The sequence below is a fragment of the Pongo abelii genome, chromosome 16 (assembly GCF_028885655.2).
Source record: "Pongo abelii isolate AG06213 chromosome 16, NHGRI_mPonAbe1-v2.0_pri, whole genome shotgun sequence".
NCBI classification, from domain to species: domain Eukaryota; kingdom Metazoa; phylum Chordata; class Mammalia; order Primates; family Hominidae; genus Pongo; species Pongo abelii.
This window is the reverse complement of record NC_072001.2, coordinates 88,724,726-88,748,617: the sequence shown is the minus strand read 5'-3', so window position 1 is coordinate 88,748,617 and position 23,892 is coordinate 88,724,726. Positions and strand designations below refer to the sequence as shown.

Here is a 23,892-nt window from a genome sequence, read left to right as displayed (position 1 = left end):
AAAAAAAATTAGCTGGGCCTGGTGGCGGACGCCTGTAGTCCCAGCTACCCGGGAGGCTGAGGGAGAAGAATGGCATGAACCTGGGAGCCAAGATCGTGCCACTGCACTCCAGCCTGGGCGACAGAGTGAGACTCCATCTCAAAAAAAAAAAAAAAAAACCCACAAAACGTATATAACTCCCTCCCTCTAATTCACAGGGTCTAATCTTAAAGGAAAGGTATTTTTAAAGAAATGGTCTGAAAAGGAGAAGAAAAGAAGTGTAACAATAGCTTTTAAATACCACAGATGAACATCTAGATATCTGTCCCATGAGACAGAACAACAAAACAAGGAAAATAAAATTTACATTGTCAAATAAAAAGTTTTGTGAAATTAGCACACAGTATTATTACAAAGAGTACACAATGGGATGGGAACACATCCCCTACACCTTTGAGGGTATCTGTGTGCTGGAAAGATTATCTTGTGCCCTGGAATCAGGAGGCCAGTGGCTCAGCGTTAGTACTACACAGAAGACAAAAAATGTTCTATCCAAACCAAGTCTCAGAGGCAAGCATAAAGACAAATGACTTACAAAGGATGGCATGCAAGAGGCTAAAAGCCCCCAGACAATTGCTTAGTACCAAGCCTACAGTATTTTCTGAGCTGGTCAGACCTTCAAGAACAGTCACTGGACACCAAAGTTGCTTACTTACTATGCAACTCCTCCTCCTCATCACTTGAATAAGAAGAGCCAAGAGAAAAGAGAGTTTTAGACTTAAGGAGGAGCGGAGAGATGCTGATGGAGATCCGCCTTGCTGGCCGCATCTGCTGCTGAGCTGAGAAGGAGGTTCACAGAAGACATTAGAGCATGCACGGATTACGCCAGGGCCTTCAGCACACGGTGAAACAGTATAATGTCAATGGCCTATGCGGTTCCGGGAAATGCTGTCTAGGTGAATGATGTAATAATTTGTTTACATTCTCATCTCCATTTCTGAATATACAGAATTCTAATGCAGCTTCTAAAAAATCTGGCTAATAAATACATACCTGTTAGATTATGAAAATAAGAATGATCACAATTCATACCTGGGGTTCTCTTCCTTAAAAGTCTACTAAAAACATCCAGTAGTGGTGTTCCTCCGGATTTTGTATCTGGCTCTCTTCTCCCTCACCCCAAATCTCCTCATTCACTCTACCTGTTAACAACAATCTGCATAGAAGACACTGGTGACTCACATCTTTCTAATCTGGAAGCCAGATCTCTCTATTTAGCTCTAGGCTCATTCCTCTCCCTGCTCACCTGTGGGTGGATGTTCCACAGGCAGCTAAAGCTCCAAAAGCAGGTAAGTGAACTTACCTTTTCCTGCAGACCTGTTCCTCCTCCTGTGTTCCTTCATTTAGTGAGTGGTACCAACATCTAACTCATTAATCAAAATGGAAACCTTCGCACCATCCCTGAATCCTCATATCACACTTCACTCAGGCTTCTTCACTTTGTCTTCCAGCTCAACCTCTATTCCTCCCATATTGCCACTGCTCTCTGCCTTGGTTTAGGACACTGTCTACTACCGTAACTTGAATCCTGCAAAAGCCTTCTACTGGCTAGGCGCGGTGGCTCACGCCTGTAATTCCAGCACTTTGGGAGGCCGAGGCGGGCAAATCATAAGGTCAGGAGTTTGAGACTAGCCTGGCCAACATGGTGAAACCCCGTCTCTACTGAAAATACAAAAAATTAGCTGGGCATAGTGGTGGGCACCTGTAATCCCAGCTACTCAGGAGGCTGAGGCAGGAGAATCGCTTGAACCTGGGAGGCAAACGTTGCAGTGACCCGAGATAGCGCCACTACACTCCAGCCCGGGTGATGGAGTGAGACTCCGTCTCAAAAAAAAAAAGCCTTCTACTGATCCAATCTCTCCTCCCAATACATTCTCACTATGGTCAGCCTGAAGTGTTCTAATCAATTATTGGATCAATTTAATCAATGTAAATGATTCCAATTCCTTCAGGCAAGGGGCCCAAATTCCTCAGTCTTGCTTTCCACATACTAATTCACCCAGCTAATTCCCAGTTTCCTTCTGGTCCAAACTTTAATATTACTTTTCCTCAGTCAGCCTTCTCTGACCCCTTAGGTCTGTCAGTCCTATAACATCAAATGTTTAAGTTGCTGCATTTACCATTTTCTATTAGATTCACTTGTTCTCATCTGTAAATGTGGTGAGGAAAGGAACCCTACCTGTGAGTTCACCCCTCTCCTACCACTGTCTAGCCTGGTGTATGGAAAAGAGTAGGTACTCAAATATTTACTGGATAAACACATTAATAAATGAACTTCCCTTTATCCGACTTTCTGGAATCTCAATGTCCTAAATAAAATGAGAGAAAAAGCCCTGTACCTACCTATTATGAAAGCCACTCCATACCCCAGATAAATGCTAAGTGACATTACTGTTTGCTGTTGCAGCTACTCCAAGTAACAGATCAAAGAAATGTTGGTACAAATACACACTAGTTTCTCAGGCAGTTAGTCTTGTGCAAAAGTAAGATACTACTGCAATGTGTGTTCTGATGTGCCTCCAAATGTGAAACAGATTTAGAAAATGAAAATGAGCTGCCCCTATTACCCAGAATCTAAGAACATCTCCTTCATGTGTCACAAAATCACGGATCATAAGGAAAAATCTTATGTGATGAGTGTCTAGAGTATCCCTGACATACAGAAATTTCCAACATATATATTATATAAAGGAAATGTTCTGGTAACACAACAATTCAATTTTATAAGGTAATTGAATTAAAGTTTATATTTATATATGCATTTAATGAACATGCATGTTTTCTAGTCTTACAATTTAATAAAAATGTCAAAAAGTCTGGTTACATTTTTGTTCTGATGTGTTTGTCAATGTTATCTTTTCCAAACAGAACTGTGCTAAGAATATATATATATATATTCATGAATATATATATATATATTCATATATATATACACACACACACACACATACATATTTCAGTAAATTCCCATCACAGAGAGAGAAGAAATCCAGAAAACAGAGATAAAATATCCTCAATAGCACTGATGCCTAACTTTCCAGAGGCCCACCTTGATCTTTGGTCACACAGATCCTTTACCTTTTTAAAAATCTGGTACAGATATATAACTGCCACAGTTCAGCTCTCAAGATGGCCTTAGCTGTCATAGTCTAATGCATGCCATACAACTACAAGCTACTACTCCCATCACAACATGCTTAAGAAACTTGGCAAACTCACATGCCATAAGCGAAGGTGTAAAAATGACCCCATGGGAAAGTGCCCTTCTTTGTAATACACAGAGTATTCCTTCTGAAATGCTTGGGGTCAGAAGTATTTCAGATTTTGAATTTTGGAATATTTGCATATATATGATGAGACATCTTGGGGAAGGGAACCACATCTGAACATGAAATTCATTTGCTTCATATACAGTTTATATACATAGCTCGAAGGTAATTTTATATAATATTTTACATAATTTTGTTAAGGCCTTATATGTGGAATTTTCCACTTGTGGCATCATGTTCGTGCTCAAACATTTCAGATTTTGGAGAATTTCAGACTTTCAAATTAGGGATGCTCAACCTGTAATAAACCATGCAAAATGAAGGGGAAAATGAAATCTCATTAAGAAGCATATGAAGTTAAAACATCTAACGAGTCCAATTCCCCTTTCAACATTATCACCACTAATGTGTTTCCAGGGATGCAATCAAGCAGATTCTCTATTATTTGAAGCATCTTCTGGGTGGGAGCAATGAAAAGGTTAAAAATACAGCCATAGAAAGGGATCATCTGGGTCGGGCACAGTGGCTCACGCCTGTAATCCCAGCACTTTGGGAGGCCGAGCTGGGCGGATCACGAGGTCAGGAGATCGAGACCATTCTGGCTAACATGGTAAAACCCCGTCTCTACTAAAAAAATACAAAAAAAACTAGCCGAGTGTGGTGGCGGGCCCCTGTAGTCCCAGCTACTCGGGAGGCTGAGGCAGGAGAATGGCGTGAACCCGGGAGGCAGAGCTTGCAGTGAGCCAAGATCGTGCCACTGTACTCCAGCCTGGGTGACAACAGAGCAAGATTCTGTTCTGTCTCCAAAAAAAAAAAGAAAAGAAAAGAAAGGGATCATCCATAATAACTGAATTCTATACGTGTGAAAATAAAATTTATTTTTAAGTTCTATCAAGAAACCATCTATGTTTCCCAGCACAGTGGGAGAAAAAGGCCCCACACAATCTTTCTCTGATGCAAGGAGGAGAAAAAGGCCCCACATAATCTTTCTCTGATGCAAGGAGGAGAAATGCTGTGAACACATTCCGTGGAGAAGTTTCTCTCAGGGCAGTTCTCCCAGGCACCAAGCCTCATGACACAGCCAGCACCTGTGCTACTGCGACCCCCTAAAAAATGGCCGGCAAGTCACGCTCATCATATCCCACCCTTCGAATCAAGACAGTAAGTCCAAGACAGGAGACACTGCAGCTTTTCCCATCCTCTGAGGTTCCTAAAGAAGCTACTGCTTGCCTACTCTCCACCCCAGAAAGTGATACAGAAATATTTTAGACACCCTCTCTATTCAGTATTTTCCTTTACATCAAAAGATTTTTTAAAAAACAGATCCCAGCTTAGGAATAATGCTACAAGTTTGTCTGTTTTTCTAATCTAGCAAATGACCCAACAAAAGACATTCTGGACAACAGCTCAGTGGAAATACATTTTCAGAAATGCTCAAGTTTTACTGACACCTGTGATAAACTGTGGTCGAGGAAACTAATAATTTCTTTAGAAGGAAAAAGAGCACAGGTAAAAGCTGGAAAGCAGTGAGATTAGGATGAGTTTAGAAAACATTCTGTTCCTCAACAAGCATGCTCACAATAAACAGCCAAGTGCAAGACAACAAGGGACAATGTCCTAGCAATGGTGAGCAATGTTTAACCTTGCTTAAGCTCTGGGCAGAGAAAAATGGACGCTGGCACTGTTCTGGTTATTGTGAACAATCACACTCCACAATGACAGCATGTGCTCATTATATGACAGAAAATATGCTAGGGACTTCAAATGAAGTCAGATTTAAGCCACATCACATAATCATCCCCATGTAACAGTTGAATTGAGGCAGAGAGTTTCAGTAACAAGCTCAAAGTAATGCAGCTACTAAGTGTGCTTAAAATATCAGTTAAAATATTTTAAGTGTACCAAACATTTTAGGCTTTAAAAATCACTGAGGATTTTAATTATGACACTATTTCAGTTAGGGAGACTATGACCATAGATGAATCATGCTGAGTATTTAAGTGACTTGGAATTGAACACTTGAGTCTGGAGCAAATTATGAAGTATCAGTTATCCCGACGCTTAAGGCATACCACACACACTTTAACACAAGTTTTAGTCTTCTCTTTAGTCAGAATTTTAACATTTCCAAAATGATGTATTAAGTTTCTAGTGTAGAAAAACAAATACAGTTGGGAAACTATTTTAATTGCATATAGGAGGTACTAAGGAGAAATAGTGACATTAAGGTTGATGGGTCCTTCTGTTGCAGCATATGCTATTAGGAAGGTACATGGGGCTAGCTATCATTCCAGCCTGCACGAAACGTATGCTACAAATCAGAATGAGGGTATTACATTTGGATGAAAGGAATAAACTCTTGCTTGAAGCTCCACTTTTGACAGCAGTCTACTACTGAAATCAGGTTCCCTAGGTGAGTTGAGCAGAAAACTTCTCAGCAATGGGAAGAAAAGCTCTATGTGTCAGAACCTCTAGAATAGTGCTTTGGGGAGTTAGCTGTATTATTTATAGTGTTTGGATAGCAACTGAAAACACAGTCAAAAGCACCTTGTTTTGTGAAGGAAAAATAATGAAGTGTTTCATCCACAGGGAAAGAAAGCATGTCACAAAATATAGGAAAAAGGTCTCTCTATGGGACACATTCTGTTGGTACTAGGTATCTGTTGCTGTAGAAGTACAATATCCACTATGTCACGACACTTGCTGGTCACAGAAGGAGGGGACACTGAGCTGAAATGTCTCACTTAGAGTGCCTTCCTGGCCTTCTCTGGCTACTGAGTGCTAGCATTCTGGCTTATCAAATTCACTGCAAACTATTCAATTGTACTTTCCATTCTATACGAGCCAAACGTCTAACTCAAAGCCAAATTAAAAAAAAAAAAAAATCCAAGCAAGCAAAAACAGGAAAAGTTATTTCTGTCACAGTTCTGGGGGACATATCTTTGAAAATAAGTCTTCATTAGACACCTTTTGTCAAATAGGCTAGATTTGTATTTGAAATATTAATCACATGAAAACAAGAAAAAAGTTAACAGAATCACCCATTATGTCTTTCTCTCACTCTCTCTCTCTTTTTTTTTTTTTTTTTTTTTTTTTTGAGGCAGTGTCTCACTCTATCATCCAGGCTGGGGTGCAGTGGTGCCATCACAGCTCACTGCAGCCTTGACCTCCTGGGCTCATGATCCTCCTGCCTCAGCCTCTGAAGCAGCTGGACTACAGGCATGTGTCACCATGTCTGGCTATAGTCATCCATTATGTCTTAATTCCACTGTGAAAATTTTAAAAATTAGGATTCCAGTAAGTCATGAAGTGAGACGGAACATCCCATGAATACAGGGCATCTGCTTCTGTCACCAACTCTTAAACTGAATTATATCAGGGAACAATGAGGAAACCCCATAAACACCAGGAGAGTGTGTTTATTTCCTTTGCTTCAGCCTCCAAGACACATGGTCTTTCAGCAAAGAACATAATGTATCACTCACTCCCTCTTTGATGAGAATTTAATCTTTATATCCAGATCCCACACAGCAACTACTCATAAAAAAATCAACATTTAAAAAATAAAAAAATGAGGCTTCTCCAAGAACAAGTTGCCTTTTTTGTGACAAACAACACTGATCCAATCCAAGTATGTTTTTCAGCATCACAAGGCCCTGTGTTTATGGATGCCATGACATCTCTACATAACTTCCAAAGCCAGTTGATCTGAATCCACATACAGGTCCACTAATCCCTTTCAGATGTAATCCTACTGGCCCTCAATGAACTAAATCTCTGTCTCAGTCTTGCTTTGTCCTTCTTGAGCTTGACATTGTTGAAAAGCTCAGGTGAGTTACTGTGCCAGGTTTCTCCACTGACAAAGTCATGGAAGACAGAGATCAACTGAGGAACTTTTTAGATTAAAGGGGTCTAACGAGATATGACAACTTAATTCAATGTATATTCTTAGATTGAATCTTGGGCCCAGAAATAAGTGAGGAAATTTGAAATCTGAATAAGGTGTACATACTAGATAACATAATTTTATCGATATTAATTTCCTGATTTGGATAATTATACTATGGTAATAGAGTATACCATAGTATATAAGAGTATAAGGTACTCTTATATACTAATGCTAGCACTCAGTAGCCAGAGAAGGCCAGTATATGGTACCCATATACTACGGTAATATAAGACAATATCTTTGTTTTTGGGAAATATACACTAAATTAGAGGTAAAGGAGTGTTATGGCTATAACTTACTCTCTCAAGTGTTTCAGAAAAAATCTTTAAGGGGAGTGATAAAGAGAGGGAGAGAGGCTGGCGAAACAAGTATTCTAACATTTGAGGACTGAAGTGAAGAATACACGGGAATACTTTGTGCTATTTTTGCAATTTTTTTCCCAGTGAATATTATTTGTAACTATTTTTCAAGTTTAAAATTATTTCAAAATAAAAAAATTTTTAAAACTGTGTCAGATTCATGCCCACGAATACAATAAACTTAATGTATTAAGGATATTTTTAGGTAAAAGGAAGAAGGTCTCAAGATAAACTCTATGCCACCTTTTCTCTGTTTAAGTGCTGAGCCATTCACTCAAAGAAGCAGTAAGCAAATTTTGGCAGGTCATGTTATGGGGCCTTAAAGTGAGAAAAATAATAGGAAGAGTGGTTAAGATTTAACATATTTAATTTTTTAAAAAAGTAGTATACTCACTGTCCAATCCAGGATGGCTGATTGTCATTAACGAGATGGATTTTGTCAATGGAGAGGAAATGGCTGATGTACAGTAATTAAATCCCTGCTGCTTAGATCTGTGACATATCTGTGAAGTAAAAAAGTGAAGAACACGTTGTAAGCATATGCTCTCTTATTTCTAGATAAGCATAAAACCTTATAATTAGACCCACATAGTAAAATCAGGCAGTGAAGAAGCGGGTGAGAGGACAGGCCTTGTGGTCAGACAGACTTAGGTTAAAGTCTGCTCCTGCTACTTAACAGCTGCTCGATTTCAGAAAAGTTACTTAGCTTTTCTGAGGCTTACTTTTCTCACCTGTAAAATGGGGATCATTAGAGTATCCATTCTTTACAGTGGTTCTGTAACCCTCATAGCATCTAACAATGTTTCAAACTTAGTAAGTACTTAATAAATATCTGCTGAATGCATAATCACTTAAAAATAATTTCACTGGAAATATCAAACTACATACAATACTTATTCTTTGAAAATCTAAATATTTCTTCATACAGATACAGTAGAATATCAGTAATAGTATTCTGATTTTACTTTTATTTATTGTTATTATTTATTTAGACAGAGTCTCACTCTGTCACCCAGCTGATGTGCAGTGGCATAATCTTGGTTTACTGCAACCTCCGCCTCCGGGTTCAAACGATTCTCCTGCCTCAGACTCCTGAGTAGCTGGGATTACAGGTGTGTACCACCACGCGCAGCTAATTTTTGTATTTTTAGTAGAGACGGGGTTTCACCATGTTGGTCAGGCAGGTCTTGAACTCCTGACCTTGTGATCCGCCTGCCTTGGCCTCTCAAAATCTTGGGATTACAGGCGTGAGCCACCGCGCCCAGTCTATTTTTATTTTTGAGACAGAGTCTCACTCTGTCGCCCAGGCTGGAGTGCAGTGGCATGATCTCGGCTCATTGCAACCTCCGCCTCCCAGGTTCAAGCAATTCTCCCGCCTCAGCCTCCTGAGTAGCTGGGATTACAGGGATGCATCACCACGCCCAGCTAATTTTTTGTATTTTTGGTAGAGACAGGGTTTCACCATGTTGGCCAGGCCGGTCTTAAATCCCTGAGCTCAACTGATCCACCCACCTCAGCCTCCCAAAGTGCTGGAATTATAGGTGTGAACCACCAGGCCCGGACTCTGATTTTAAATAATTGGAAATTGAGATTCAAGTAAAGTGTCTTAAGATCACAAACAAAACAACAGTGTATCTGGAAGGAAGTCTAAATCTCTTTCCTATCCTCTTCTAAGATGATACTGATTCTACATGAACATAAAGGTAACTGAAATTTGATAATTTAACTCTCTCAGTAAATTCACAGCAGCTTTGAGACCATGTAATCCAACCACCTGCAGAAGTTCCTGGTACAATATCCCTGAAAGACAGTCATCTAGTGTCCACTAGCACACTTCTGGTGATAAGAGCCCATTCCAATTGTTAACTGACTTTATCATTAATCCTTTCCCTTCACAGAATGAAATCTGCCTCCTCATGACTCACATATATTGAAAGGGAAGCAGTGAAAAATCCGTTACTAGCATGAACTTGACTCAATGAGGCCAGATTTCTGATTATTTAGAGCTTGTTTCATGTGTAACCATGGCAGCTGAGGCAAACAGTTGCTATGTTTCAAATACAACTGTGAGGTCTAAAAAATGACCTCAGTGAAAGGCAGAGACTTTTAACAGGAAGTTGGCTGCAGGCAACTCGTCCATATCAGAGTGAAACAAGCAGCTCAAATACCTACTCCGAGGTTCCATACAAGATAAAAACTATGGGTAAGTAGAGATTCCAGGAAGGCTAAGCATAGCAAGGCACTAAAACAACAACTTTATCTAGAAAGACTGAATCAGAAAGTCCACTTCAGAAAGACAGTCCATTTTAGAAACACATCAGTGGTAGTAACGTCTTACTATAAAATGCAGGGTTATCTGTCAAATTCCTGGAAATATCCATCTTAGAAAAGGTATCACATAAATAATATTAAGAAAATTAAATCATTCTTATTTCTTCATTGAAAACTCACCTACTCCAAAAACCTGGAAAAAAGCAGAGAAATTAATAGCCAGGAACTCCTGAGTTTAATACTGTTCAGCTAATAGCCACTTACACGGCCTTAGGCAAGTCATTTAAATGAGCTTGAGCTGAATCTGAAGGGATGTATCAGTCTTAGTCTATGATTCTGTTTACAAATCCACAATTTTGGTATTTTACCTCATCTTGTAAATGATTTCCAAAGGATTCTATAAATTTGAAATGCAATTTATTTTAAAGATTTTTTCACCGGTTTATTTACCCTTAGCAAAGCTGTGCTCAGTAGCCACCCAAGAATTGTTCCAATTTTTTCTTCCTTTTTCTGTTACCATTAGGCTGAGTAAATCTAAATCACTTGCTTCAACAAGCATATTCTTCATATTCTTATTTTTTCTAACTCTTTCTGAAGTATCAGAACAAGTAGAAAAATTTTTAAAAGGGGCAAAATTCACTCTTCAACTGATTTTCATTATGCCTGAATCTCTTTATTCGGCTGGTCTCACACAAGCATAAGTGTTACAATAATTACTAAGATAATCCTTCAGTGTCAAGTTTATATTTGGTCATGTTAGTGCTTTGTAGTAGGATGCAATAAAAATTTAAACTCCTACACAAAGTCCTACTCAGCAAATCAAGGAAGAGGTTGTCAATGTTTTTGTTTAATTAGAAATGTATCATTAGATTCTTGCCTCAAACTCCAGTCATCTATTCAAAAACAGTTTTTTTTTAATTATAAGTGTTTCATTTGGAGGAAATAAGATGCATCCCAGAATGCTTTCATAAATTAATCAGTCCTCTGACCCAAGAGGAAGAGAAAGACTTGCAGTGAGGTATAATGCTATAAAAGCAAATAATTTGAATTCTCAACTCAAAACCTCCCCGAGGGACTGTCAAAAGTGGTAAGTGATAATGAGGATACCCAGAAGATGAGAACTAAGAAGTCACTTTGATTTGGCTGACATAGAAATCCATGACCTTCAAGACAGGAGTTTCAAGAGACTGGTAGCAGCAGAAATTAAGAGATGATTCGGTAGTGATAAAGAGAAGGCAAAGGCCAGGTGCAGTGGCTCACACCTGTAATGCCAGCACTTTGGGAGACTGAGGCAGAAGGATCACTTGAACTGGGGAAGCTGAAGCTGCAGTGACCTGTGATGGCACCACTGCACTCCAGTCTGGGCGACAGAGTGAGACCCTGTCTCTAAATAAGTAAATAAATAAATAGAATTTTAAAAAGAGAAGGCAGGGAGCATAGATGCTCTCTTAAGAATTCTGGTAGGCATCAGAGTGAACAGGCAACCTACAGAATGGCAGAAAATTTTTGCAATCTACCCCTCCAACAAAGGGCTAATATCCAGAATCTACAAAGAACTTAAACAAATTTACAAGAAAAAAAACTCCATCAAAAAGTGGGCAGAGGATATGAACAGACACGTCTCAAAAGAAGACATTTATGCAGCCAACAGACACATGAAAAAATGCTCATCATCACTGGCCATCAGAGAAATGCAAATCAAAACCACAATGAGATACCATCTCACACCAGTTAGAATGGTGATCATTAAAAAGCCAGGAAACAATAGATGCTGGAGAGGATGTGGAGAGATAGGAACGCTTTTACACTGTTGGCGGGACTGTAAACTAGTTCAACCATTGTGGAAGACAGTGTGTCGATTCCTCAAGGATCTAGAACTAGAAATACCATTTGACCCAGCCATCCCATTACTGGGTATATACCCAAAGGATTATAAATCACGCTACTATAAAGACACATGCACACGTATGTTTACTGCGGCACTGTTAACAATAGCAAAGACTTGGAATCAACCCAAATGTCCAACAATGATAGACTGGATTAAGAAAATGTGGCACATATACACCATGGAATACTATGTAGCCATAAGAAAGGATGAGTTCATGTCCTTTGCAGGGAGACGGATGAAGCCAGAAACCATCATTCTGAGTAAACTATCGCCAAGGACAGAAAACCAAACACCACGTGTTCTCACTCATAAGTGGGAACTGAACAATGAGAACGCTTGGACACAGGGCGGGGCACATCACACACCGGGGCCTGTTGTGTGGTAGGGGGTTGGGGGAGGGATAGCATTAGGAGAAATACCTAATGTAAATGACAAGTTAATGGGTGCAGCAAACCAACATGGCACATGTATACCTATGTAACAAACCTGCACGTTGTGCACATGCACCCTAGAACTTAAAGTGTAAAAATAATAATTAAAAAAAAAAAGAATTCTGGTAGGGATGGGAAGGAGAGAGAATCAACTGACATTTTCTGGAAGGTGTATTAAGAAAGTTTTGTTTTTTATTTTTTCCTACAAAGGAGAAACTTGGGATATGTTTTAGAGAATTGGGAAAAATAATAATGATATGTAGCATATTTCAAGATTCATTTTACTATTGAGAGGGTAAAAGATGGTCTCAGATAAGAAGGAAAAACTCAATTTAATATCCTGGATACTTTCCTAATTTTAAAAAGTGTGCCTTGATGGAATATTTAAATCTATGCAGATTAACGGTATTCTTTATTTTTTCTTTTTTATTTTTGGAGACAGAGTCTCGCTCTGTCACCCAGGCTGGAGTGCAGTGGTGCAATCACGGCTCAATGCAGGCTTAAACTCCTGGTCTCAAGTAATCCTCCTACCTCAGCCTCTCGAGTAGCTGGGACTACAGGCACAAGCCACCATGTCCAGCTCATTTTTAAATTTTTTGTAGAGATGGGGGGGTCTTGCTATGTTGCCCAGGCTGGTCTTGAACTCCTGGGCTCAATTGATCCTCCTGCCTCAACCTCCCAAAGCACTGGGATTATAGGCATGAGCCACCATGCCTGGCCCTTTTTAATTAAGTGCTAAAAACTTGGTTTAGTGCTAGATTAAGTATATCCTATAATGGGTAAGTAATCATAACTACTAGCCTTATACTACCAGAAGCCTTGCCTTCTATGTTCATATTTTGTGAAATACATTTTTTCCAAATTAGACATATTTAAGACTTACCTGCTGATCAAACATCCTATGTTCTCTCTGGCCTGACTCCAGATCCTCTTCTGAAAGTGACACCAAAGAGTCAACCCGTTCCTCACCACTGAAAGGGTGTCTGAGCTCTTTGGCATTTGCAGAGCTTACTTCTAGAGATGAGGATGGCTTGTTTCCGACACCAGCTCCTCCTGTCAAGCCTTCTAGACTGAAACTGAACACAGGGCACAAAAGTTAATTCATTCTATTTCTGGATCTCAAAAACAAAGGAGGACACAAAATCCCTTTGGGTATATCTCCCTTGTTTGTGTATTATTTCTAAGTCAGCTAGCAAAACTGTCTAAAAGGGCATGGCACAAAGAATACCACCTACCTTTCCCCCACAGATCTTGGAATAGTGAGAAAGAATAGTGCACTTAGATTTTCTTACCACATTAAATTTATCCAAATGTTGAACCACCTAAGATCACTTCTCAGATTTTTTTCTATACACTATATGGACAGACCATAGTTATCTGATATTTTATATATGTGTTTTTTCCTTCATCTAATTAATCTTTGTGAATCTAACTCTACTAATGCCAAGTAATTAAATGTCACAGAGAAAATATGAGCTTAAGTAAATTTCAGAAGGCAAACTGGGTAACTTGCCCTTATGTCCATTAAGTGGACCTTTACAATTTTACGTTCAAGTTGACCTTTATAATTTTACAGGTATGCTTTCACCCCAGAAAACCCAAGTGTTGCTCATGAGTGTTACCATCTATGCACACCTGGCCAAACAACTGCTGACAGGCTTCTCAAGAACTGTTAGTTGCGACAGGCACATATAACACCTTAATGAAGAAATGCTGAAAAGCAACCAGGTCTAAGAGTAGAAAGAGCTGTCATTTTTGGCCTGGATATTGGTAAAGGGAACAAAGGCAATCAGGATTTGGCATTTTAAAGAGGATTCCTCCAAGAAAGATTCTGTGGTTTGCAGAATGAAAAGCATTTTCAGTAAGCAGAAGGCTACAGAGACAGGTTAGTGATTTAACCTCCTTGGGTTGCTAACTAGAATAATTCACATCTGTTACAACTGCAGCGGAAACTTCTTTAAAATAACCAAGATCTCAAAACATAGCTGTAGCTGACCATGTTCTCAGCTAACAATGAGCTGGAATTCAATCTGAAGGTATACTGAAGCTACTTAGTTACCTCCACTCAAGAAAAACTGTACAGAAAATTGCTCCAATTAAGTTCATACCTACCAGTCCAGGACTTGTATTTGCTTTTTTAAATTTTTATTTATTTATTTATTTATTTATTTTGGTTTTGTAAATAACTTATGAACTGAAGCCATATATCTCTATTTTCTCTAGTAGGTAAATTAAACAATGGACATGTTTTTCTTCAATAGAAATCATGACTAACTACAAGTAAATGTCTCTGTAAACCTCATTTTCTTTCCTTTTTTTTTTTTGTTTTTATTTTTGTTTTTTTGAGACAGAGCCCAGAGCCTCCCTCTGTTGCCCAGGCTGGAGTGCAGTGGCGTGATCTTGGCTCACTGCTACCTCCATCTCCCGGGTTCAAGTGGTTCTCCTGCCTTAGCCTCCCAAGTAGCTGGGATTACAGGCACCTGCTACCGTGTCTGGCTAATTTTTGTATTTTTAGTAGAGAGAGGGTTTCACCATGTTGTTCAGGCTGGTCTCCAATGCCTGACCTCAGGTGATCCGCCCACCGCAGCCTCCCAAAGTACTGGGATTACAGGTGTGAGCCACCATGCCTGGCCTGTAAAACTCACTTTCAATACCAGGGATAAGAAGAGGGGCTAAGTGAAGAAGAAATTACTTGAAAAGCCTAAGAAAACGAGATCTATGCTTATGGCAAAACTTAATTCTGAAAATGTTTTAGTAATTAAATCTGGCTGTTCAGTTGAGAGAAGAATATGAAACAATGAGGAGTCTCTGAATTTGGAATCTACACAGAATGGTGGATTTAGAAGCATAGTAGAAATCAGTGCATCTTATTAGCTGCCTTGGTTCTTTGATTGTTTTCTTCGGGTTCCAAGAATTTTTAGGATCTGAAAATCAAGACAGACCAAAACAGAGAGAGATAAATCCGTGCAGAAAACATAAAATCTATGGCCATTTGAGACACACAGGATGCATTACCCGACTCTTAGGCTGCATCCCTTCAGTTGAGTTAGTGATACCCATAGCAAAGGCAATGAAACGCTGTGCTCACAGACAAAGCAGGCTGCCCATATGCATCCCAGCCACACAGAAGCCAGCTCCAAGCCAAAAGCCCTGATGGCATATTTTATGGTTCCCCATTTGGTGGCTGGACACATAACAATATCATACCTTCTGTAATTAAAGTCAGCACTCAGGCCAGCAGAGTACTGCACACCAGAGGGGCACCAGCTCATACTGGGGATGACATCAAAGACAGAAACAGAAATGCAGGGAGAAAAGAGGAAACAGGAATGGGGTTATTAGGTTTAAAAATGAAGGGCATAGTTAGAGACAGACGGATTTATTTGATCAACAAAAAATTTAGGAATGTAACACTGACAATTTTTAAAAAGGCTATAATAAAAAACCATAGAAACTTAAAAATGTTTTCTTCTTGTCTAGACAGCGTTGTGGAAAAGACTGTGGGTTCTTTACAGTATCACCAGTTCAACCTGAAACCCAAAAATTCCTTGTAGTGAACCGTGGCAACTACCTATGGCTTGCACTTCAGACATGAGAGGTATTTCAAACTCCACCATTGGGTACAATCTCTCAGTACATCCCATACTCCCACATCACCCTTACCACAGTATCTCTAATCCTAGACTTTTTAAAAGAGACAGTGACAAACTGTGCTCTGGTGGACTCATGGAGTCATCAGTTTTTTGTTTTTTGTTTTTTTCATGTGTTTCCATTACGGATCCAACCAAACCAGACAATTATTAGATTCTGCATGATAAGATACTTAGTCAACACTGGCATCCATCTTCAAACCCTACTCACTAGGCTGTTATGTTAAAGATAAAGCATATAACACTGATTATATATTTGCTTATATGTTAATGATAATGAAAATTCCCCCCCCCCCAAGACGGAGTTTCACTCTTGTTGCCCAGGCTAGAGTGTAATGGTGCGATCCTGGCTCACCACAACCTCTGTCTCCCAGGTTCAAGGGTTCAAGCGATTCTCCTGCCTCAGCCTCCCGAGTAGCTGGGATTACAGGTGTGCACCACCACACCCAGCTAATTTTGTATTTTTTTTAGTAGAGACTGGCTTTCACCATGTTGGTCAGGCTGGTCTCAAACTCCTGACCTCAAGTGATCCACCCACCTCAGCCTCCCAAAGTGCTGGGATTATAGGCTTGAGCCACCACACCTGACTGATAATAAAAATTAAAAAAAAGGAATTCTATGGCACTGAGTTAGAAATGTATCTTTTTAACTTCAAGTTTGTTTCCATTTTTCCCGCAAGATAAAAAAAATCCATCTGATCATCTACTTCCTTGAATATCCCAGTAGGGGTGTCTATTATCAAGTAGCAGGGACAGAAAATCTGGTGTTGGAAATGCTAAGTAAACACCACTAGCTAAAACAATAATCAATTCAAAATACTGTGTGTTCTATAAAGGAAACTGCATGGAAACATCGGGATTTTTATTAACAAAAGCTATCATTTAAAAAATACCCTGCTACTTGGGCCATAAAGTTCTAGGTGATGTGCTTTTGTTTTCTGAGAAGAGATAAAAGCAGAACTTGTGGACAATAAAACCACTCGGCTCCCTCCAGAATCTTGCAGATGGGAAGGCCTGGCACCAAAAACACCTATATTGGATACATCTAATAACTTTGTTTTGTTGTCAAGTGGGGTTTTTGGCTGGAGAAAAGAGACAAGGAAAATGGGAGGATGTAAGAGCTACCCCTATGGCTCTTTTAAAAAATCTTTACCGTATCATTTAAAACTAAATAGTATAAAACATTTTAAATCAGATTAAATTAGTGGTATAAAGCTTACAAGTGCAGAAGCAGAAAGTAAAAATACAGTGGAGACACTTTGCTGGTCTGGTAAGTGGGATGAGACTGACATAATTTACTTGTGTGAGGAGAAGATATATATTTTACAAACACACATAAGACTCAGAAGTCCATTCTTTGACATTATTAACTTAAATTTTAAATCACCAGTTAATAAATAGGCATATTTTTACCTAAATATCCAACTTCTTTTTTAGAAACAGAATGTGGCAAATCAGTAAATGAACATACACTGCCAAACCATCATTCTTAAAAATAATCTCCTTCTGCAGATTTAAATGTTCCTTTACTTTCAGGATATGACAATGATGTGGAAGACTGTGAGGAGATTTAACACGAAGACAGTGAAAAACAACAGGGAGACAGGAAGACAGACATAATACCTTTTTTTTTTTTTGAGACTTAGACTCACTCTGTCACCCAGGCCGGAGTGCAGTGGCACGATCTCGGCTCACTGCAACCTCTGCCTCCCGGGTTCAAGCAATTCTCCTGCCTCAGCCTCCTGAGCAGCTGGGATTACAGGCGCATGCCACCACACCTAGCTAATTTTTGTGTTTTTAGTAGAGATGAGGTTTCACCATGTTTCCCAGGCTGGTCTCAAATTCCTGGGCTCAAGCAATCCATCTGGCTCAGACTCCCAAAGTGCTGGGATTACAGGCGTGAGCCACCGTGCTCGGCCAAGATATAACAGCTTTTCTAAGGAACCAGGAAGGAAGTTGCAGATGGTCTACAATGTCTACCCTTTCTGGTAACAGAAAACTCCCTTCATAATTAAGAGTATTTTTGAAAGCATCGTCATTTCCTCAGTTCCTCAATTAGTAGGGATAATATTTAGTAGTTCTTTGGCTTTGAGATTTGGAAAGTTCTAGATTAAAAAACAACAAATGTCCCTCCTCCTGCCTTATAATACCTGTTGTAATGTTTCAATTTTACAAAATTTTAAATTATACATTACGTTCTTCCTACTTAAGTTTCCCTAGGGATGAAACTGGCTGGAGTTGTTGATGACAGGCACATCTATACACTAACTCGGACTGCATCCAGCAATCTGTCGTCTCGCACCTTGTCTCCAAGTGCATGTTTTTAACAAGCTCATATTGAAGAGCTTTAATAAAGACCCAGACAAACGTACCTCCAAAGAACCTTCTACTGAAAAACTGATTTAGTAGAGATGGGGTTAAAACTTATTTAACAACTTATTTTCTGGAAGAACAATTTCATAGAAATCATGATTATCTGAAATTCATGAGAATATCTGAATTTCAGCTCAATTTCTTGCCTAAAATCTGTAATTAAAGAAAGCATCCACTTGAAAAAGACAAAGTAGGAAAGATCACTATTTGCCTACTTGCCAACAAACAGGTTCAGCTAATAGTTAAAAATACTTCTTTACAAATGCCTCCTAATATGAGAAACTAACAGTAATATAACCCTAATTTTTGGATTCCTAAATATTTTTCTAAACAATGGAAGAAAAGGTCACTAATGACTTCTAAAGAAAACCCAATGGAAAATTTGAAGCAAATTAGCAATCTGACTAGAAATTACTTCTCAGCTTATAAATCGTTTATTTTTAGCTTCAAAATATTACCTGACAAATACTAATTAAGGAATTCAAAGGCCAAGGAATGAACTTATGCCTCTGACTTGCTTTAAGAAATGACTACATCCACAATGGAATGGAAAATGCCAGGTGGCCTAGTAATAAAGTCTTTCATTATTACATTATTAAACAATGTGTTGACAATACTTTAGGGCCTGTGCACAAGCACACACACATTCCTGGTTTTTCTTCTGTGGAGAAGAAAAAAAAAGTACTCCCCAGGATCCATTAAATAGGCACGACATAGACAATTCTTCGAACTCTCCTAGAGAAAGCTAGGTGAGACCCTATTATCAGAGTCATCTGAACAACAATAAGCACAAGATTTTAAAAAATTAAAAATAATTTCTAAAAAAGATAAAATAGCATAAAACTTCAAATTAAAGAAACCATTTCATATAAAATGGACACTGGCAATTAATAAGTACCTATATTTTATTTGCCTGAATTAGATGGGACATTACTTAAAAGTAGATGGTCCAATCATGGATTAAGCAGAATGAGATGCTTGTTAGTATATGCTCAGAAGTGACATGGTTAGTCCATCAAGTTAATGAACTCTGTACCTTCTCCTATGAATGGGAGGTCTCCTGACAACATCCCCAAGAACTCGCATTGAACTGAAAATGAATGGTGAAGAGGTCAGTGTTGCAGGTGAAACAAAATGGGATACAAATGCATGAAACATACAGACACCACACTAGGGAGAGAGACACTGCTCAAAGAGAAATGGCACAGGGAAGAGAATGAAGGAATGTGGAATGAGAAAAACATCAGGACCAAAAGGGCCTGACAATCTCTGTGGAGGGCTACTTTGCTCCTCCCCTTGCTCCAAGGAGTTAATCAGATGGCAAAAGTTATAAAGTTTATTAAATTATTAAAGAATCAGAAAAAAATTACTACTCAAAGCTTTAAAGGGGTTTTTCTTAACACTTTAAAGTTCAGGTTATACGACATGCAGGTAATACCATAACAATTAGTCAAACTAATTAAAACTTCACTCTCATTCCATTATCTTCAGAGGTATTAGGACAGTGGTCCTAGGTAAGCCCTAGCAGTAAATTCAAACAGGAGATCCCATGACATTATGCAGGATGAAAATAAGTAGAGTTCTAGTCTCAGTTCAGTCCAGAACTGAACTGAGATCACCATGTGATTTTGGGCAAATCATTTATTCTGAGCTTCAATTTCCTCATCTGAGCTACATGACAGACACAGTCACATGTAGCTCTAAAATCAAAGTTGTGACAAAGGAACCCATAGTGGATTATAAAGAAAAAGGGATTGTATAGAAAATAAACCCTCATTCCTTGATGCTGTTATCATGTAAGATAAGGCGGTCCTGCCATAAAAGTTACATTTGCTTCAAGAACAGAATTCTGGCTGTAGGGATCATTCACCATGCTCTTACATTTTCTGTTGCTCTGAATGCTTAAAAAAAAAAAAAAAAAAAGAGTACACCATGAGCAAAACTGGGAAATTACTTTTTATATAATCTAGGGTCTCAAACGTATATAAAAACAAGCTAGCAGAAAAAGCATGCTGCTTATTTTTAAGGTTAGCATCCTACATGCCACCATAGAATAATATGGAATTACAGAAACAGCATTTGACTAAGAGACCAGAGACCTTGGATAAATGATGCAAACTATCTGCACCAGTCTTCTCATCTGCAAACATGGGGATAATACCACTTGACTCATGGCGAAGACTGAAAAATTATATCAGAAATGTGTTATAAAGAGAGTCTGAAAAGATTAGCAAATTAGGAAAGTGTAAGAAGGCATTACTGTGAGCTCCATGAAGGCAGGGACTTTGTCTTGTTTACCTATCTCCAGAACCCAGAGCAGTGTCTGGCACATAGTGAGTGTTCAATATATGTTGGCTGAATAAATAAGTGAATGAATGTGATTAGACAGCCATAATATTATCAGGAGGTTGAGAAATCTGAGCAAATAACTGCTACAGCTGACCTGTTTACATCAATTATTATTATCATTATTATTATTATTATTTTGAGACAGGGTCTCACTGTTGCCCAGACTGGAGTGCAGTGGTATGATCATGGCTCACTGCAGCCTCGAACTTCTGGGCCGAAGCGATCCTCCCATCTCATCCTCTCGAGTAGCTGGGACCACAGGCATGTACTACCATGTGCAGCTGTTTTCTTTTTTGTAGAGATGGGGTCTCCTATGTTGCCTAGGCTGGTCTCAAACTCCTGGGCTCATGAGATTACATCAATTGTTTTAAAACAACTGTCAGCCTCATCCCTTATCTGTTTTACTTATTAGCAAAGTAGCTTTGGAATAAGCACACTCTTGTAAGTATAATAGGCACTACCATACTCATTCTTTAAAGCTAAAACCATCTGCTTACATTTGTCTAGCCAGCCAGCAGTCAGAAGTCAAATTCAGGCCAGGTGTGGTGGTTCATGCCTGTGATCCCAGCACTTTAGGAGGCCGAGGCGGGTGGATCACGAGGTCAGGAGATCGAGACCATCCTGGCTAACACGGTGAAACCCCGTCTCTACTAAAAATACAAAAAAAATTAGCCAGCCATGGTGGCGGGTGCCTGTAGTCCCAGCTACTCGGGAGGCTGAGGCAGAAGAATGGCGTGAACCCGGGAGACAGAGCTTGCAGGGAGCCGAGATTGCACCACTGCACTCCAGCCTGGGCAACAGAGCAAGACTCCGTCTCAGGAAAAAAAAAAAAAAAAAAAGAAGTCAAATTCGACATATCTTCATATAGCCTGCTTCCAAACTGAAGGACTGATACTGGGTGACACTTAATACAAGTTCCCACATGTGAAAATCCCAACAATTTAATGGTATGTAATGAATGTAATGAGTCTTATATCCTCTTGAGGGTTAAACAATGATAATTTAGACTTTATCAAAACTTTCTGTATTAGAAACAGATGGTTTTAATTCTCAGGAAATACTCTGAAAAACTTTGATGTGTTAAGACTGTAAGACTTCATGTTTGTTTCTTAATTCAAAGTTGACATGAAACTACTGCCTCCAATATTTTCTCATTCATAAGTTTCATTAATGTGTTAAGAATAAACGTTCCCATTTACTAAACACTCATTATATGACAATCACATTTCATTGTATTATTAAAAATAATAATGAAGGTATTTTACAGATGAGAAAATTAAAGCTTAGAGGGATCAGGTGACTTGCCCAAGGTCATCTACATAGTAAATTATGGAGCTGGGGTCTGAACACAGATTTTCCTGATTCCAAAGCCTATATTCTTTCTTGTATACTATGGGGTCTCCTAAATTCTTTTACCAACAATAATACAAATCAGAAGCTTTTCAAAAGCAAGCAGACACTGAGACACTAAACAAACCGCCTCCCATCTCACCTCCGGTGGTTCATTTCTGCATCGCTGGCTGCATTTTTCCCAGGCCCCCAGCTGTGCCTCCGGAAGGGGGAAAGAGAGCGCATGGAGCTCCTTAGGACAGAGCAGTTTGCAGGCACTTCAGTGATACTGTCCATCTCTTCCTCCTCCACATCGCCTGGGTCAGCAGGCTCACTCTCACTTTCTCGACCCTCAGCTCCCATCCCATGGCTGTAGAATCCATCAAGGCTTTGCCGATCTCTTGACCTGTTTGGCTTTAAAATCTGGGAGAGAGACACGTCACTGCCATGAGAAGAATGTCGGTCCAGTGAAGCCGTGTCATCGGTGGATGAACTGGATCCAGTGATATCACAGGCCAACTGCTCTTCCTCTGGCTGTAATGGAGAGAAAGCACATATGGTTGAAGCCAGCAGGGCCAATCAGATAGCCTCAGTTATTCTAGATCAAGCCAATGGCTTCTCAGTGGATTCCAGGCAGGCAAGATCATAACTGGCTTCAGAGACTTGTTTTTGGATGATCACAGTTGGATTCAAATCCCCCCTGGACTCTAGAAGAGAAACAGTCTAGATCCATCCTCGTTTTTGTTTGTTTTTGAGACAGTCTCACTCTGGAGAGTACAGGCTGGAGTACAGTGGCTCCATCTTAGCTAACCACAACCTCCGCCTCCTGGGTTCAAGAGATTATCCTGCCTCAGCCTCCCAAGTAGCTGAGATTACAGGCATGCACCACCACGCCTGGCTAATTTTTGTATTTTTAGTACAGACAGGGTTTCACCATGCTGGCCAGGCTGGTCTCTAACTCCTGACTTCAAGTGATCCACCCACCTGAGCCTCCCAAAATGCTGGGATTACAGGCGTGAGCCACTGCGCCTGGCCTAGGTCTATCCTCTTTTTATCCTCTTACTGGAGATACTAGACTAGAAGTACATCATTTTTTCTTTCTTTTTTTTCCAATTTGAGACAGGGTCTCACTCTGTCACCCAGGCTGGAGTGCAGTGGTGAAATCACGGCTCACTGCAGCCTTGACCTCCTGGGCTCAAGTGATCCTCCCACCTCAGCCTCCTGAGTAGCTGGAACTACAAGCATGTGCCAGCATGTTGAGCTAATTTTTTGTGTGTGTATTTCTTTTAGACACAGGGTTTCACCATGTTGCCCAGGATGGTCTTCAACTCCTGGGATCCAGCAATCCTCTTGCCTTGGCTTCCCAAAGTGCTGGGATTACAGGTTTGAGCCACTGTGACCAGCCCATTTTTTTCTTCAAGAGGAAAAATGTCAAATTTACGTTAGTTCTTTCAGTCAATATCACCAACTGCAATGAAGGGAATCCATTTGTCTCTGGGTTTTTTGTATATGAAAACTAAATTTATAATGTGTTAGGTTTAATTATTTTTTATAAGCTTTAACTGAAAACAAAACAGTCTGCTTGGCTACAATAATAATGTGCTGAAATTAATATTCCAAAAGGAAGTCTGTGGTTGTTTTTAGTTGCCTTCTGAAAAATGTGGAATATCTTATGACCCCACCTAAAGTTTGCCACAAATGCATAAGTACCTGTTACAAGTATATCTAAGTGGAAGAAAGCTATATATTTTTCTCATTTCACTGAGAACTGGCTGAGTATTATGAGGCCAAATCATACATTAAATAATCAGTCCTGGCAATGAGGTCTTTGATAAAGTGATGATGCTCTTTCCTGGCTAACCTCTAGCCCCTAACAGGTTCTGTGTAATTTTGTTCTAGGAGCCTGACATTTTCTACTTGTTGAAACATACCAGTGGCTGGGCGCAGTGGCTCACATCTGTAATCCCAGCTGCTAGGGAGGCTGAG

General features: G+C 39.5%; 1 protein-coding gene across 11 annotated transcripts in view; it reads right to left on the bottom strand.

The window, feature by feature from the left end:
- AKAP13 (A-kinase anchoring protein 13) overlaps nt 1–23,892 on the bottom strand; it is a 355,010-nt gene that overhangs the window by 67,586 nt on the left and 263,532 nt on the right. For 6 of the 11 annotated variants that reach the window (XM_054531800.2, XM_054531798.2, XM_063716285.1 and 3 more), the window contains 4 exons: nt 22,070–22,440; nt 19,265–19,318; nt 13,090–13,282; nt 8,011–8,119 (listed from right to left, as the gene is read on the bottom strand). In XM_054531800.2, the coding sequence (XP_054387775.1) occupies nt 8,011–8,119; nt 13,090–13,282; nt 19,265–19,318; nt 22,070–22,440 (727 nt within the window). Of the gene's footprint in view, nt 1–8,010; nt 8,120–13,089; nt 13,283–15,413; nt 15,480–19,264; nt 19,319–22,069; nt 22,441–23,892 lie in introns of all 11 variants that reach the window. The other 5 variants (XM_054531801.2, XM_054531802.2, XM_054531804.2 and 2 more) reach the window with 2 other exon arrangements.